The sequence below is a fragment of the Microtus oregoni genome, unplaced genomic scaffold (genome assembly GCF_018167655.1).
Source record: "Microtus oregoni isolate MIOR12 unplaced genomic scaffold, Mior012 000001F_ref0000356, whole genome shotgun sequence".
NCBI lineage: Eukaryota > Metazoa > Chordata > Mammalia > Rodentia > Cricetidae > Microtus > Microtus oregoni.
The window spans coordinates 57875914-57892198 of NW_024543060.1; the positions used below are offsets into that span (position 1 = coordinate 57875914).

A 16285-nucleotide genomic window follows, 5' to 3' on the forward strand; every position below is an offset into this window, starting at 1 on the left:
TGCGCAGCGTGTCTCTTCATGTGACACCTAGAACTCTCCTGAGACATGCCCATCCACAGAAGGAAGTAAACTGCAGGATACGGCAATGGAGCTTGAGATACTGCAACCGTGTAATGAGAACGAATGATGGCAGATACCTGAAGATAGCACTGCTTGGAGGAGCGCATGGGAGAAGGCGAAGAGGAAGGTGCAGAAAATGCAGGATAGACAGCGTAAGGAAGACTGTGGAACCTTAGGTGTGACAATAACACAAGCATCTAGGACTGCCCAGGATAAGAACAACTGAGAACCGCCATAATCGGGATACACATGCATGCTTAAGCATGGCCAGAGCATAAATGATGATGATGATGATGATGATGATGATGATGATGATGATGATGGGGGTAGGGGGTTGGTGCCGTGCTGAATAGTTTTTGACCTGATACAAGATAGAGTCATTTGGGAAGAGGGAACCCCAACTGAGAAAATTCCCCCACCAGACTGAACTGTGAGTAATCCTGTGCTACATTCTTGACTGCTAATGGGTATGCAAGAGCCCGTTCACCCTGGGCGGTACCAACCCTGTACAGATACCCTGGGTGGATAAAAAAGCCAGTGGTGTCAACCCCAAGTGGGAGGTGCTGAAGGGTTAAAGGAAAGCAGGCTGAGCAAGCCAGGAGGAGAAAGCCAGTGAACAGCACCCCTCCGTGGCCTCTACATCAGCTCCTGCCTCCAGGTTCCTGTCTTGTGATGTTGCTCTGACTTCCTGGGTTGATGGACTACAAGCTGTAAGATGAAATAAACCGTTCCCTCCCCAAACTGCTTTCGGTCCTGGAGTTTTACCACAGCAATAGAGACCCAGACGAAGACAGACAGGGTTGCTAGGCTTGAACCCTAGAACATTCTAAGCCTGCTCTATCACAGAACTGCAGCCCCTGCCAAATCCGTTTTTCCATTGAATCCACTCTCTCTGCGTTCTGCAGGGTTTGCCCCTCCTTTTTCCAAAGCTTATTTAATGACAGGTATCTGGGACAGAGAAAAGCCAGCCATTGGCAAATTCAACTCGTTTCCAAAGGGGACAGAACTACATTGTCCAGGTGCAGGAACCCATGCCTGTAATCTTGGCACTATGACTTACCCATCTTTGGGTCATTCCTCCTCAGTTCTTACCTCCCAGGAGGCAGGAGGATTACAGGGTTGAAGCTGAACAGCTAAAACAGTCCACAGCAGCCCGGGATATACATAGTGAGCTCTTGTCTCAGGAAACCAAGGACTAACAATGTTGCTGGGTGGTGGTGTTGCCCACTGTGCACCAAACCCTAGGTTTAACACCCAGTACCGCCTCCACCAAGTGTATGTACACTACATGTACAAGAACATAAATAAACACGAGTCCCCACCTTTGCTCCTAAAAGGAGCAGATGTGTCTGCGGAATGCTTGCTAAGTGCTCGGCATATGTTGGAAAATATTTGAAGGGGCTCCCTAGTTGGCAGCTCATCAGTCAGACCTCTCTCCAGTGTGTTTCTGGAGCTCCCAAAAGTGACACAAGGGACAGTCCAGCTTAGACTGCCAAGCACCTGTTAGCACTCCCCCCACGCACCCCCACCCCAGTCTGCCTCTGAGCACTGTTGACGCTATTCGGCTTAAAGCTGCGCTGTGACCTTGCTATCCACCTCCTCATCAGCAGCATCTCCCATGCAGTGTGACACTCTGGACTCTGACTGGGGATCTGGAACGAGTGACAATGACTGAAGTGGAGTCTCCTCTCAAGGCAGCCGTCCACGTCCACCTTCTTTTGCACTCTCTCAGAGAAAGAAGCCCATGGTGCCAGAGTGAAGAGAGAGACGCTTCAGACCCGCGATGGTGGCCGCTTTGTCCTCCCTGAGGTGCCCGAGAAGCCCCACCAGAGCTCAGCCGGGGGCAAAGGCTGCAGCAGAACTGACCCAAGCTGCAACTGGGTGTGCCCGGGGAGGGAGGACCCTTCTGTCTCCAAGGTATCCATGTGGCCACACCTGTCTAGGAAGTCTTTCCCACCACATTTGGTGTCCCCAGCTAGGAGCCATGCAAAGGAGACCCAGAAAATCACCAACTGAGGGAACTGGTTTTCGTCGTGGTGGTTTATCCTTGAGGCCACACACTCCTGCCTCAGCTTTAGAAGCGCAAGGATGACAGCTGTAAGCCTCCATGCTCCGCTAAAAGAGGGGGTAGGGGTTTACTGGCGTGGAAACATTAGCCTCCAGCTATGGCTTGGGGTCTGGATCTCTTGCCATCATCCTCGCCTTGCAATGATATGACAGCCCCGTGGCACCGCTGCTCCTGAGCCTGTGATTCTATGTTACAGGAAAGAACGCACCCTGTAACTGCCTCTGCGGGGAACACAGGGCTGGCTGTAAGTCAGCCTCCATCAGTCGCCCACCGTCGCGAGTGGTCTCTGTGGAAATCAATTTCCTTCTGCAAGCATACACTTTAAAAATACAAACAAGACACTTGGAGATGGCCACTCCCAGCTCAGAGTCCCTCAAGCTCACACACTTTGCTGTGCCTCCATAGCCATGTCTGGCCCAACCCCCAGAAGGCCAAGATCCAAAACTAAGTCAAAACTGAAGACGGCAGAAACGGGAGAGGAAGAGCCAGCTTCCAAAGGGAATGCTGGGAGAGAAAGGAAGGGGGCAAATGGCAATGAAAGATAAATTGCCAGCCTTCACTGTACTCCCCACAAGCAATACCTTAGGTTGAGTCTTTTTTTTTTTTAAAGATGTATTTATTTATTATCTATACAGTGTTCTACCTGCATGTGTGCCTGCAGGCCAGAAGAGGGCTCCAGATCTCATTACAGATGGTTGTGAGCCACCATATGGTTGCTGAGAATTGAACTCAAGACCTATGGAAGAGCAGGCAGTGCTCTTAACCTCTGAGCCATCTCTCCAACCCTGTTGGTTCTTGTTATGGAGGTGTGCACACGCATGCACGGACATGCATGTTGAAGGCCAAGGTTAAAGGCAGGCAGCTCTCTGAGTTCGAGGCCAGCCTGTGAGCTGCAAATGCTGTTGAACATGTAAATGTGATATTTTGAAGCCTAAACAAAAGCTTTTCTCCTTTGAAAAGGGTTCCTCTTGGAAACTGACAGGTAGGAAGCTCCTAGACGAGCTTTGGTGTCAAATGAGGACTGAGAAAATACCACCCTATGGTACACCGAGACTCCGAGACCGGCAGTGTGCAGATTCTCTAGTGTCTCTCGTGACCTCATCTCGTCCTCACAGTAGCCCTGTGACAGAAGCCGACAACCCCGCCCTTCCCATCTTTCCATCCTTGCAGGGACTCAGGTAACACGGGCTGGTCCTGAATTCACTGTGCAGGTGAGAATGTCCTTGAACTTCGGATCACCCTGCCTCCAACTCTCTAGTGCTGGGGTTACAGGCACAGACCACCACACAAGGCTTACACAGAGTTGGGGATGGGTCCCAGGTTCTGGTCATGGGAGGCAAACAGTCAACTGAAGGGCCTCAGAACTTTTCCATTTCAGAGAGAAACAATAACGAACCAACTGAGTTTGACTTGGAGCAATTGTTGCTACAGACTTAACTGTTTGTCTTCAAAAGTGAACTGTAATTCTTGTCTAGAATAATAGAGAGCAAAACTGCAGACGAACTCTAATAAACACCATTAAAACCACCTCAGAAGTTAGTTCACCTGCTAATAGAAAAGACACCCTCCAATTGTGAATCCAGCTGGTGGCCCTCCCCCTCAAGACTTCTGCTCTAAATGGCTTCTCTCGTCTCTTCAGTTGTCACTCTTTGAAGCACCTGGACTCACATCCACAGCACCTGGCTGTTTACATGGCCCCTTGTTCCTATGAAGGGGTGTGTGTGAGGGGGGGGGTTCCTGCTGCCATATAATCCACCCAGTCCCCAACAGCTAACTTCCTAACTCCTGTTGATGACAGGGATGGTATGGCTCTCCCTATAATCTCAAAATTGGGAAACAGTGACAGGAGAATTGCCACAAGTTGGAGGTAAGCTTGGCTGTACAGTAAATTCTAAGCCACTTTGGCTACAAAGCAAGACCCTGTCTGAGAGAAAAATTGTTCAGTTAAAACAAGATTGGGCAGTGCTCTTAACCTCTGAGCCATCTACTGCACGTACTGGCTTTGTGGGAGCCTAGGCAGTTCGGATGCTCACCTTACTAGACCTGGATGGAGGTGGGCAGTCCTTGGATTCCCACAGGTCAGGGAACCCTGATTGCTCTTCGAGCTGATGAGGGAGGGGGACTTGATCGGGGAGGGGGAGGGAAATGGGAGGCAGTGGTGGGGAGGAGGCAGAAATCCTTAATAAATAAATAAATAATAAAAAGAATGCTAAAAAAAAAACAAGATTGGGAATCCTGGAGTTTCTTTTCAAGCTAAGGGCAGAAGGTACTAATAGAGATGAAAAATGTGAAAAACAGAAGGTGCTATGTAGTAAGGAGCTGCGGGCAGGCCTGCTTTTCTTCCCCTCCGGCTCCTGCACCGCTAGTTTAACCCATTTCTAATAATCTGTGTAGCACCACAAGGTGGTGGCTTACCGGGAAAGATTCAGCATGTCTGACCTGGCGGCTGGCTCCATGGTGGCTGCCTCACTGCCTTCTTTCTCCCAGCATTCTGTTATGTTTACTCCGCCTACCTAATTTTCTGTCCTATCAAAAGCCAAGGCAGTTTCTTTATTAACCAATGAAAGTAACACATAGACAAATAACCCTCCTACATCAGTAATAAGAAAATGGGCATCAGTTGGGTGGTGGTGCATGCCTTTGATCTCAGCACTTGAGAGGAAGAGGCAGGCAGAAGTCTGTGAGTTCAAGGCCAGCCTGGTCTTCAGAGTGAGTTCCAGGACAGCCAGAACTACATAGAGAAACGCTGTCTTGAAAACCAACAACAACAAAAAGCTGCTCTAGAACCAGCCATGAGTTATTTGACAGAGAGATGCTACCAGACCAGAAACCAAACCAAAGCCTAAACCATCCCTGCTGATGAGGCTGATGAGCTCAACCTGGAAGTAATTCCATACCTGGCTACTCCCTGTTCTGCCTCTTTCGGCCTTCACCTGGCCTGCCTCCCAACCTGTTAACCCTTAAGTCAAGATTCTCTCTAGAACACTGAATTGAGCAAGTAGTGGCTCACGTCAGTAAGTGGCACGTGGCAAACTCTACTTAGCTCCATTGCAAAGGATGACGCTTGTCTTGAGGTGGCAGCGTGGGTCAACCCCCTGCAAGTTTGCATGGTTTGCATGACTTGCTCCTGAACCCTTTTTTTTTTCATGGTAGTTCAAGAAATTGTCAGAACAACAGCAAGAGCAACACTGGGATTGGCTCCCTGATCTAACCACTCCTCCCTGGCAGTAGACCCTAAGGAAAAACCCAGGACAGGTCCTTGCTGTAATTTAGCATTATCCCTTAAATTAGTGGTTCTCAACCTTCCTAACACTGTGACCATTTAATACAGTTTGAGTTGTGGGGACCCCCAACCATAAAATTATTTTCATTGTACCTCCTAACTGTAATGTTGTTACTGTTATGAATCATAAATATCTGCTATGCAGGATAGCTGATTCAATCCCCTCCAAGGAGGTCGTGACCCACAGGTTGAGAACCTTTGCCCTAAATGAGAACAACCACCAATAAATAAGTAAATAAATGGGTGAAGGTCCGTCTGCTCCGACACAAGCCTGCTTTCATGATGTACCCATCAGAGATGTGTTTGTTCTTTGAAAACGCAGTTTACTGCACTCCTTGGAACTGGAGAACAAGGTGGCTGAGAAGGCAAGTCGTCTGAGGCCTGCCAATCACGCTCACGGTAGCTTGGCTCTGACTGACAAAGTGGTTCCTCGCCAGGGAGTGGTGATGTTTCCATCATCCACTGTGGGCTTTACAAATAAGCCTGGCACATGGTTAGCACCTTGTTGACATGAGGTAACAGAGACTTCCTTTGCAGGAGAAGGAAACAGCAACTTCGGATCATCTGACAGCACCCAGATGCAGTGTTTATGGAACTGAGTTCTGTTCCTCTTACAAATCCCATGCTCACACTGCTCCATGGTGTGAGCCCGGAAGATGCGAGGACTCCCCACCAGCACACAAGAAACTGTACAGCGAAAACCAGGAAGATGACCTCTTGCAATCCATGCACAGCTCAAGGGCTCAGCCCCCAAAGCTCATTGCACACTGGACACTGACGTCCCAGGCTCTACATCTGGGTCCCCTTGGCCCTCCCTCAGGCTTCTTTCATTTACTAGAACAGCACGCAGGAGCCAGGGAAACACCCATCTGTGTGTTCTGGTTTACTACAAAAGATACAGACGAAGAAATTCACTGGGCAAGACACAGCATCCTCCAGGCAGCTCCAGAGGAAGATGGAGCCTTCGCCACATAACATGCCTGCAGGGAAGCATGGGCAGCCATGTTGAAATGGGATAGATCAAATGCGGAAACCCAGCAATGCTGGGGAGATGGCCCCAGTGCTTTGAACAGCCTACCTTTCTACAGCAAAGAGGCAAGAACCCTTTGAAATGGAGTCTGATGCTACACTTCAAATAACTTTCTTCTCATCCTATCAGGAAACTACTCTGACATAGAGCGGGGACTGGAACTCAACCCAAGGTCACCTCCATTTTTTCTAGATGGTTTTTATTTTTAATTATGTGTCTGGGGGTGGGGGAGGAAGGCACGTGAGCATAGGTGCCCACAGAGGCCAGAGGCTTGAGAGCAACCCGAAGCTGGAGTTATACATAGGTGGTTGTAAGCACCCTGACGTGGGTGGGTGCTGGGAACTGAACTCAGTTCTTTCTGAAAGAGCAGTAAACACTCAACTTCTGAGCCATCTCCCCAGCTCCAAGACAAAGAGAAGAATATTTGTTTCCATGACCTGCCTTAGGGAAGAGAAATTCTCATTTCTATGATTTGCCTTAGGGAGGGAGGAGTCAAGAATCATAGAAATGTAAATGTTATACAAATATGTGTATGTACTGGATATATACGTACACATATATATATTTGCACACACACATATATGCATGCATATGGGTACTGGGTGACTGTCTTACCGAGGAAAGAGGAAAATATCATATACATTCTCTCTCTTTAAGACAGGGTCTCACTGTGTAGCCCCAGGCTTGCCTTGGAACTCAGTCAATCCACCTGACTCTGCCTCCCAAGTGCCAGATTAGCGTGCACCCCACCCCCACGCTAGGCACCATACGCAGGCTTTGTGCAGACTTGTGGGAGGAGCATAAGGAGCTGCTCTCGGGCTTCGGTCACCTCAGTTCCTAAGTGTTCACAGTGTGGAAAGTCAAGACTGCTAAAGAAGAGGGGAAATCTGAAGATTTGGCAAAGGCAGACCAGGCTTGTCCTGAGAGGAACGAGGAGCAGTCTTTCCGTCCCCAGTGTCTGTTCCGGCGGAGCCACATGGCGTCTCCTTGACTTCGCCTACTCTCTCTATATATATTTCTTTTAGCCTGGCTATATTCTGTTAAACTATTGCCCGAAAGCAGCTTCTTTATTCATTAGCCAATAAAAGCAACACATATCCAGAAGGACTTCCCATACCACCCATGGAGTCCAGAAGAGGACACCAGATGTGTGCTGGGAATTAAACCCTGGTCCTATCAGATGAACAGCCAATGCTCTTAACCACTCCATTCCCCCAGAATATTAATTAGGGGGGAATCAACTGACAATACATTTTGTAAAGAAGCCTAGGGCAGGAAGGTAGTCCCTTTAAGGGGAAAAGTCCCAAACCCTTCACTAGAGTTGAAGGCTATCCAGAGCCAGGCCCCACCCTCCACCCCCGCAGGTCCTCATTTCACAAGGCCTCTAGGGGGCAGCATAGCAGAGCAAACACTTTGAGCAGCCTGGGAGACAGAACAAGGGGAGGCAGTCCACACCATATCTAAGAAAACAGCTCTGTCCCATTGTAAAAACAGTGTAGGAACCGACACTAAACACCCCCTGCTGCTGAAGTGACCTGTTTCAGGGAAGAAGTGGTAGGATGAGAGAGGCAGGAGTGGGCAGGAGTTTCCAAGGACTGCCTGGTTCTGTTGGTGTATTTTCATGTTCGCATGGCTTTCTACAGTCTTCCATGGGTGTGTGGCTCACAAGGAAAATGGTGTTCATGCCCAGGACAGGCAGACATGGGGCTAGAGGAAGGAAACAGGACCAGCATCTGGAAGAATGATATGCCCATTCCCAGAAAACAAAACAAACAAAAAAACTTTGTAAACATTATTGAATTCCGGTATATATGTCTCCCATAAAAGCTTGTTCCAAAACTATATATATATATATGTATGTATGTATGTATTATAATATATAAAATAAATCATAAATAAAGACATACAAATATCAACTAACAACTTCAATTTTTAATAATAGAAACAATTTTGCCATTCCAGACACAACTTCAGGGGAGAAAAATCTTCCCTATAAAAATAAAACTTAAAACTCATCAACATTATAAATATAGCTTTTAACTTCTAGATTTCAAATGCTCCCCTGCAACTCCGCCCTTCATTCAACACCGTTCGTTCGGGCACCATCGCATTCCGGAGAGAAAACGGCATTACAGTAAAGCTTGCTTTCACTTGACAGAAAAGCTGGAACGCTGGGTGACAAGAAAGATCTTTGGCCTCTGGGGCTCTTTTTCATGTTTTGGGGACGCTGCTGTAGTAACCAGTGTTTGGGAGAACAGCAATCTCCAGGATCCCCGAACGGGCAGATCTTCAACAGTTTCCGAGTCATGGGGTGTAGTGCACACGGCAGCGAGCGAGGTTCAAACGAACACAGGTGAGGATCCCTGCATCACACAGTCTACTTCAAGTAAAAAAAAAAATAATAATAAATTCACAGATAGCCATCAGCTACTACTTTCAGGTTCTAGCAGGGTCTTGAACTGAGAAACGAACACTTCACCAACTCTAAGCTTACTTGGAGGAGTAATTAGAAGACCAGGTGGTGGGCGACAGCAGACACAAACCCCAGCCCCAGTCTCAATAGTAAAACCAGCACAGAAGCCACGAAGGCGTTCCCTGAACAACAAAGGCGAAGGGTTGGGTGACGGTGTCACTGAAGCCAAGCTGATGCACTAAGAAATTACATGCAAAATTAAACACGATGTGTCATCCATATTTTATAGCTAGTTCTATGTTTTTGTGTTTTACTGTTTTTTCCAACTCTTCCTAATAGCTTAGACGATCCGATTGTCTCGGGAGCCGTGGGCACACCCTGCACTTGGATCTGCCCCACAGGGTGACAGCCTCTGACGAGTCACGAGAGCCACCGCGAAGGGACAGATACTCACTCAAAGGCACGGTTCATAGAAAGGCAAAGAGCTGGAGCACCTTGGAATTTCCAAAAGAATCCATTAAGTCTCACCCGTTAACAATTCCTTGGGAATTTATAAACAACAACAGAATCTACCTAGACTCAAAGCAGAGCCCCTCCGGAAGCCCAGCGCCCCGCTCCCTCTGCTCTCCTCTGCTCTCCGAATTGCCAGCTGCTGCAGAAACCGAGGAGACGGCACCGTCCTCAGGAAGGCTTCTATTGCACATGCATTTCTTTGGTTGGAAGGATCACGCACAAGTCTGTTAAAATAGTTCCAGAATGAGCAGCTGCGGTGCAGTCAGTGGGGTGTGGACTTGCCTTCCTTGGGGCCTTAGTCAAGTCTCTGCGAGGCAAGGATGTGGTAGGATTGGCCTTTGATCAGCATCCCTGTCCTCTACTTTGTAAGAAGAACACTTTAGAGGGACGAAGGGGACACCAAAGGGGTGGCGGAGGGGAAAGGGGAGGTGGAATGAAGGGGAAAGAAAGTGATTGTCAAAAAGTTTGCTGTGAGCCCTGGACTTGATACATCTTCTAGCTAACAGCTGAGGGCAAACAGCTGCCCTACCTAAACTCCTTTTTAACTGAAAAAAAGCTCTGGGTGGGGGGTGCGGGGGGCAACTACATTTAACAGAGATCAGTCATGGTCAGGCCCCACTTGAACCTACACAGAAGCTATAGGCAGAGATCATCCGCTCTACACCAGCAGAGTCGGGGAACTGGTGCACAGACGCCAAGTCCAGCCACAGGAGCAGGAGGTCTACGTCTGGATCACCACAGGGCCAGCCGCAGGGAGGGGCCTTCCTTGGGATCACCTCAGTCAAGGGTAAATCCACCACAGGCCAGCTGCAGTTCATGACCCCTCCTTTGGGCTCAGCTCCTAGTTCTTTGGCTCTGACCCCACACTTTACCACTAAATCAAGCCATCTTAACACATCAACCCTGAATGCTTTTAAATGCTTTTGACTCCTTTATGAACAAATAACACCTTCCTCTGCTATCACTGACTCAGAAGCCACACCACCCTCCGAAGCCGGGGGCTCTCCACTTTCTCTACCTTCCCAACATGCTCTTTACTTTCTTTATCAAAACTCTTACACATCTTCTCCCAACCCCCCAGAGTTCCTACATTCCTGTGTCTTTCAGATCACGGAGCAGACTGTTCTGAATGAAGACAACCAAGCAGGCAGTTTCGCCGCAGGACAAGTTTGCAAAGACCACTTGTTAGTATCTGCTCACCCTGAAGCCTAACAAAGATCACAGAATCAAAGAAACTAGAAGAAAACAGGGAATCGACCCAGAGTTCATGCTTCTGAGCACTCCAGGATGTGCCTGAGGACCACAGGCTCACAGCTTGCAAGAGGTAACGTCGCCATGCCAACAGAACAAGCTTGCGGAGTCCCTTGTGCCAATCGGTGAGGCGCAGGATGCTGCGTGCGCAGGCTTTGAGAACTGTGTCTAGAGAGAAAAGAGGAAGGCCCCAGCATGGCGGGCACGGAAACAGCTCTCTGAGCAGGGGCAGTGCCGCTCTTTCATGGTCCGAGCTGTGCCTTCCTGACAGGAAGCCCTCGCCTTAGCCGGGCTTCCACACCTCGCCCAGGGCTTCCTCCAGCTTCTGCCGGTAGGCTGTGTAGCGCCGCTTCAGGCTCTGCAGCTGCTCATCCTCCTCCTTGTCCAAGATGCGCAAGAAGTTCTGCAGCTCTGGCAGGCTGAAGGCTTCCCACTGTGGGGAGAGAACAGGCCGTGTGTAACTCAGAGTCTGGGAATAATTACTTCAGTTCCTTTTTCCCCAGAGACAAGGTTAGCTACGTAGCACAATCTAGCCTTGAACTCATGATCATCCCCCACCTCAGCCTCCTGAGCGACTCCAGGCCCTGCAGAACACTGGTTATCAGAAAGTCGGGTGTATGGTTGTCCTCAGCTCCTAGACCAACCCTCCAGAGATCAATTCCCGGTGTCTGCATCTTCTTCCTCTCCTACAATCTCATCAACTCCAGACAGTTGCACAGCCCACCTGCTTTCTCCATCTCTGCCCCCCAGCTCTTGGTGGCCACTCCTGGACCCTGGCATCAGCCTCCTCTTCTCAGTCTTCTCTCGTGCCCCACAACCACCTGGCCCTCCTATACACACGGGTATGGCAAACGCCCATGGTTACAAGCATTCAGTTGTCACCCACTGAACACCACATGAAGTGAGAAATCCGCTACCTCCCCAGCCCAACATCTCACACTCACCCAGTACCCCAACTGGCTTGGGGCTTGTTCGTCCCTTCTCTGCTTTGCCATTTCCTGCTCACCCTTTGGATCTCAGCCTGCCTTCCTGACCTTCCAGGATCTCCCCGCCTCCCTTGCCATGCAAGGCTCTCACTGCACCCTTTAAAAGCCCTGCTTACAATCCGGACTGAAATGACTGAAGCTCCCAGGGTCCCTCACCTACACCTGCCCTGCGTGGCAGCTGGCTGCCTCCCACTACTCGGAGTTTGTTTCCTGTCCTGATGACAGAGTCTCTCCCCACAGCAGGTACCGTATCGCACACACACTCAAACGCGCGCGCACACACACACGCAGGCACCAAACGGAGTGATGACAGTGAGGTGCTTCAGTGGTAGCATCATCTCTTATCAAGCTGATGACTCGAGTTGATACACGTGGAGAGATCCGACTCCTGCAAGCTGCCCTGACGTCCACATATGAGCCACGCCAAGCGCATGAGCACACATCCACACAAAACAATAAAATATAATTAAGACAAACTTCTTGTTTTTTTAAGCAGTGACCGTCAAGGAAAGTACTGCACAAGCCTGGTGACCTGGGTTCTAGCCTGGGACCCACCTAATGCGGAAGGGAAACGATTCTACACGGCTGTCCCCTGAGCTCTATGCCTGTGCTGTGGTACACATGCCCACAAACACATATCACACATACACACAGTAACAATGACGATACTTTAAAGGAAATATTTAGCATCACCTTATAGATCATTTTGATTAAAAAAGCTAGAACAATTATAGGTTTGCCTCAGGCCGTGTCCCCCGTCTAAGCACAGTGCTGGTCTCTGCCGTCTAAGCCAGCAAGCCTCTTCTCCCAGCTAACGCTCTCCACAGGACATTTCACACTTCTGGTTTTTAAATTTTTATTTATTTTTATTTTATGTGCACTGCTGTTTTGCCTGCATGTGTGTCTGTATGTGAAGGTGTCAGATCCTCTGGAACTGGAGTTACAGACAGGGCCAGCTGTCATGTGGGTGCTGGGAATTGAACTTGGATCCTCTGGAAGAGCAGCCAGTTCTCTTAACCACTGAGCCATCTCTCCAGCCCTCACTTCACACTGAAAGCTCACAGATGATCTACAGGGCAGAAAATGTTTTCCAATGAACACCCCAGGATATCCTCCCCTGGGGAGAAGGATGCTCACGTCAAGAACTCCCAAGTCACCCACTGCATGAAGAGGGAAGCGGATTCTGAGGTCCGCATGTGCTGGGTTTCCCTTTATTTCCTGTCAGAAGGAAACTGGCCTGGAAGTCTTTTCTCAGCAGCAGAGGGAAGATGAGGCTCAGCTGAGTGAGTGATACGGGGCTGGGAGGAGATCAGAATGGCTCTCCACACAGAGCCAGACAAGGAAGAATTATTTCCTGCGACTCCCCGAAGAGCTCCCGGCAATGTAATCGCCTAAGAGAATTATACTGTAAGCTAACTTGGGGATCATTCCGGGCGACTCCTGCTCCCTCCCGCCCCACCTCCTCGATGAAATAAAGCAGGCCAGCTGTTCTGTGGGGCTGGGTGCCACTGTCAACAGTTGCTCGCTCACCTCTCCAATTTCGTGTTCTCGAAGGACAAAGCTCAGCGTGTCAGTTCTGGGCCCTGCTACCAAGCGCAGGTAGAGCGGGTGCTCCCGGTCAGAGAGCTTGCAGGCATATACTGGGGAGGGAGACAAACAGCCTGTTACAGAGGTCTCCCTCACCCCACCCCCAGCCCACTCCCAAGCCTCTATAAACACCAAGGGCACATGGTGAACAAACCGCCCAGGATACACCAAGCCTTGATGAGGAGGAAATGAGTTCTAAAAACAAAATAGGATTTTCCCCCAAAAGATTCTGTCCTTCCTGTCAGAAAGAAGACAAACTTTTGGAGAGGCAAGAGGAACTTAACCCCTTTAAAAAATAATGAAAATATCTCAATCAAGCAACATGAATCCAAAGCTCTAGGAGCAAGCCTCTTTGTAGATTAAGAACTGGCAGCCAAGCGAACCAGAAATTGTCACATGGACATGGCATGTCTCTACACAAACGCACTCTAGTGTCTAAAGATATGCCAGCGACGAGGGTGACAATTCAGGACATGGCTGCTTTAGACTGTGTAGCTGATGTCCAGCTGAGAAGTTGCTGGCAAGCTAAAAATGTCGCCAGACCTTCCCTGTCCCTTGCTACTTCAGATGGCACTTCACCACAGTTCCCTGGTCGTCGTCCACCAGGCTGCGGAGCCTGTGGCTTCAGGAGGACCGGAGCTCTGTCAGGACTGTGTCTAACAAATGGCACACCCTCAGAAGGACGCTGTGTCAGTCACCCTGTGTGCCAGCACATCTTCCTCTATGGCTGCTGCTGGCTTTTCCCAGAGCCAAACCGGAGAAAGCGCAAACAGCTCACTGCTATTTGTTATACTTCCGGGTTGGAGCAGAGTGAATCATAGACACCAACTTCCTTCAAACGCCTCGCCCAGGACATCCCATCCCATTTTATGAGATAATCCACTGGGCATGGGCCTAAGTTCAGACAGAGCCCGGGTCAAAACACCACTTATTCTTCTCACATGTGAGATGAATGAATTATACGTGTGCCTCTTTGTCCATCACACCACGTGTGTGGGTGAACTTCAAACGTGAAAGCATTACTGAAGACTTCAACTAAAATAGTCTTCTTTTTTTAAAAAAAAGTTTTATTTATTTACTATGTATACAGTGTTCTGCCTTCATGTATCCATACAGGCCAGAAGAGGGTGCCAGATCTCATTACAGATGGCTGTGAGCCACCATGTGGTGGTTGGGAATTGAACTCAGGACCTCTGGAAGAACAGCCAGTGCTCTTAATTGCTGAACCATCTCTCCAGCCCATTCTTTTGTGTCCTGAAAGGTATTAAAATCCTTGCCACCACACCCTCACCAAACCTGCCCCTCCGGGCGTGCCAGCAAATCTTTCCACACGTGCCTACTACCTGCAGCCCCAAAGCCCCTCAACCACTTTTCAGCTCAGAGATACAAGCAGCCAGGAATCATAGAGATCCGCCTTGAGCGTGTGGCTTCCAGTCTGTCCCTGGGCTCTGACACAGTCTGACACAGCATCTATCTGCTGCCCTTCTCCCAAGGCAGACAAGAGACATGAACAGAGCGGACGGACTGCTCTCCCTGGACGTGTGGCCACACACCTTGGTCTTCCCTGTGACATCGCTTGTAAAGTGCAAACTTGCTGGGGCTCTCTGTCACCAGAAACTTCTTGAGCAAGGCCTCGATCACTTCTCCCACGGTGTTTGTACTGCTGATGTGAAGAGTGTTCACACACCCTCGGCTGCTGGGTGGGGGTCTCCCGGGGCTGGGTGGGGTCTGGGTCGGTTTGCAGAGTTCCATCTGCACCTTAATGAAGCCAGTGTAAATCCCATTTGAGTTCTGAAGAAGGAAGAAAGGTCACGGTGAATGGTGTGGGCAGGACAGGAGTGCATTAGTGCATCAAGACCAAGGGGAAGGCCAACAGTTCTTTGTGGCTCTTCTCTCAACCTCCCAGCAGAGTGCAGAGAGGGACCTCAGAGAGGAATCGGAAATGCAGTGGAGGAAACACACTCGCCCTGCAGCGCTGGCTGGCCCTGCGGATTGAGCCTCTGAAGTCTCGTGTGCTGGGCCAGGACCCATCCGAGAGGACAGTCCTGTGCGGCACATGTCTGCCAGACCATAGCTCCTTTTCTCTTCTCTGAAGGGGTGTTGCTATTACAGATGTGCACTACCCCATCTGGCCTTCTCCTGGGTCTTGGGGATCAAACCTGCCAGGCTGTACCCACCGAGCCATCTCCCTGACCCCATCTGTCTTTTGGTAGAACCAACTGAACCAGGAAGGACTTACCAAGGTCATCTTCAACTTGTCTGTGACGGCTAAATTGTACTTATGGACTTTCTCCTTGATTTCCTCTTTGCTGAGATAATTGTGAGTTTCCTTCTCTTTCTCCACATCCTAGAAAAAAAAAAAATCGTATCATGCACGAACAACATAGGGAAAAAGGCAGATTGACTAGGCGTCTTCTCCATCCCAGAAAAGAGCAGCAGGCGCATTTCCTGAGACACAACACTGCTCCATTTCACCTTTAACACCCCAGGCTCACTTGCCACATGTGCCCCCATTTCCCACACTGAAATGAAACCAACCCACCAGCAGCTGAAAACAGTGCTTCATTAAACAGCATTCTGCAAATCTCCCTCTGGTCAATTTCCCTTCTGCAAAAACATCATTCCACACAGTACGAGCTACTGGACACTTCGACTTCAAGCAATTGCTTATTTACATGTTTATTTCATTTTCTTCAAGACAGGGATTTCTCTATGTAGACCTGTCTGCCTCTGCCTTCTGGGGGCTGGAATTAAAGCTGAGAGTCTACACCCAGTTTCTAACAATATTTAAAGAGGCATGCCTAGAATTGAATTAACGTTATGGTCGCTCCAGCTTTCCAGTCTATATTAGCAATAAGCACAGCAGGGAATGATGCCAATCGACTGGCGCTAACCATCACCTGTCAAACCATGCACAACCTCCCTAGGCCAAGACGCAAGTAACCAGACCCCTCTACCCAGCACCCTGCCTGCTTCTCCCCACACCTCTCTCTCCGTATAACCAGAAAGGGGGAAAACTGACCAGTTAAATTCTCTTGTGAGCCTTTAGAATTTACTACTAATTGCCTATAAATAAAAGACCATACATCCTACC

The 16285-nt window shown here is 49.3% G+C and overlaps 1 protein-coding gene across 1 annotated transcript in view; it reads right to left on the bottom strand.

Moving 5' to 3' along the window:
• Positions 1–8353: 8353 nt before the first annotated feature.
• The window catches only part of Rassf3 (Ras association domain family member 3), a 61111-nt gene continuing 53179 nt past the window's right edge, over positions 8354–16285 (bottom strand). Inside the window, exons 2-5 of the mRNA XM_041671435.1 lie at positions 15431–15538; positions 14745–14982; positions 13135–13244; positions 8354–11051 (exon numbers count right to left, since the gene is read on the bottom strand). Of these exons, the coding sequence (XP_041527369.1) occupies positions 10902–11051; positions 13135–13244; positions 14745–14982; positions 15431–15538 (606 nt within the window). The 3' untranslated portion in view covers positions 8354–10901. The remainder of the gene's footprint in view (positions 11052–13134; positions 13245–14744; positions 14983–15430; positions 15539–16285) is intronic.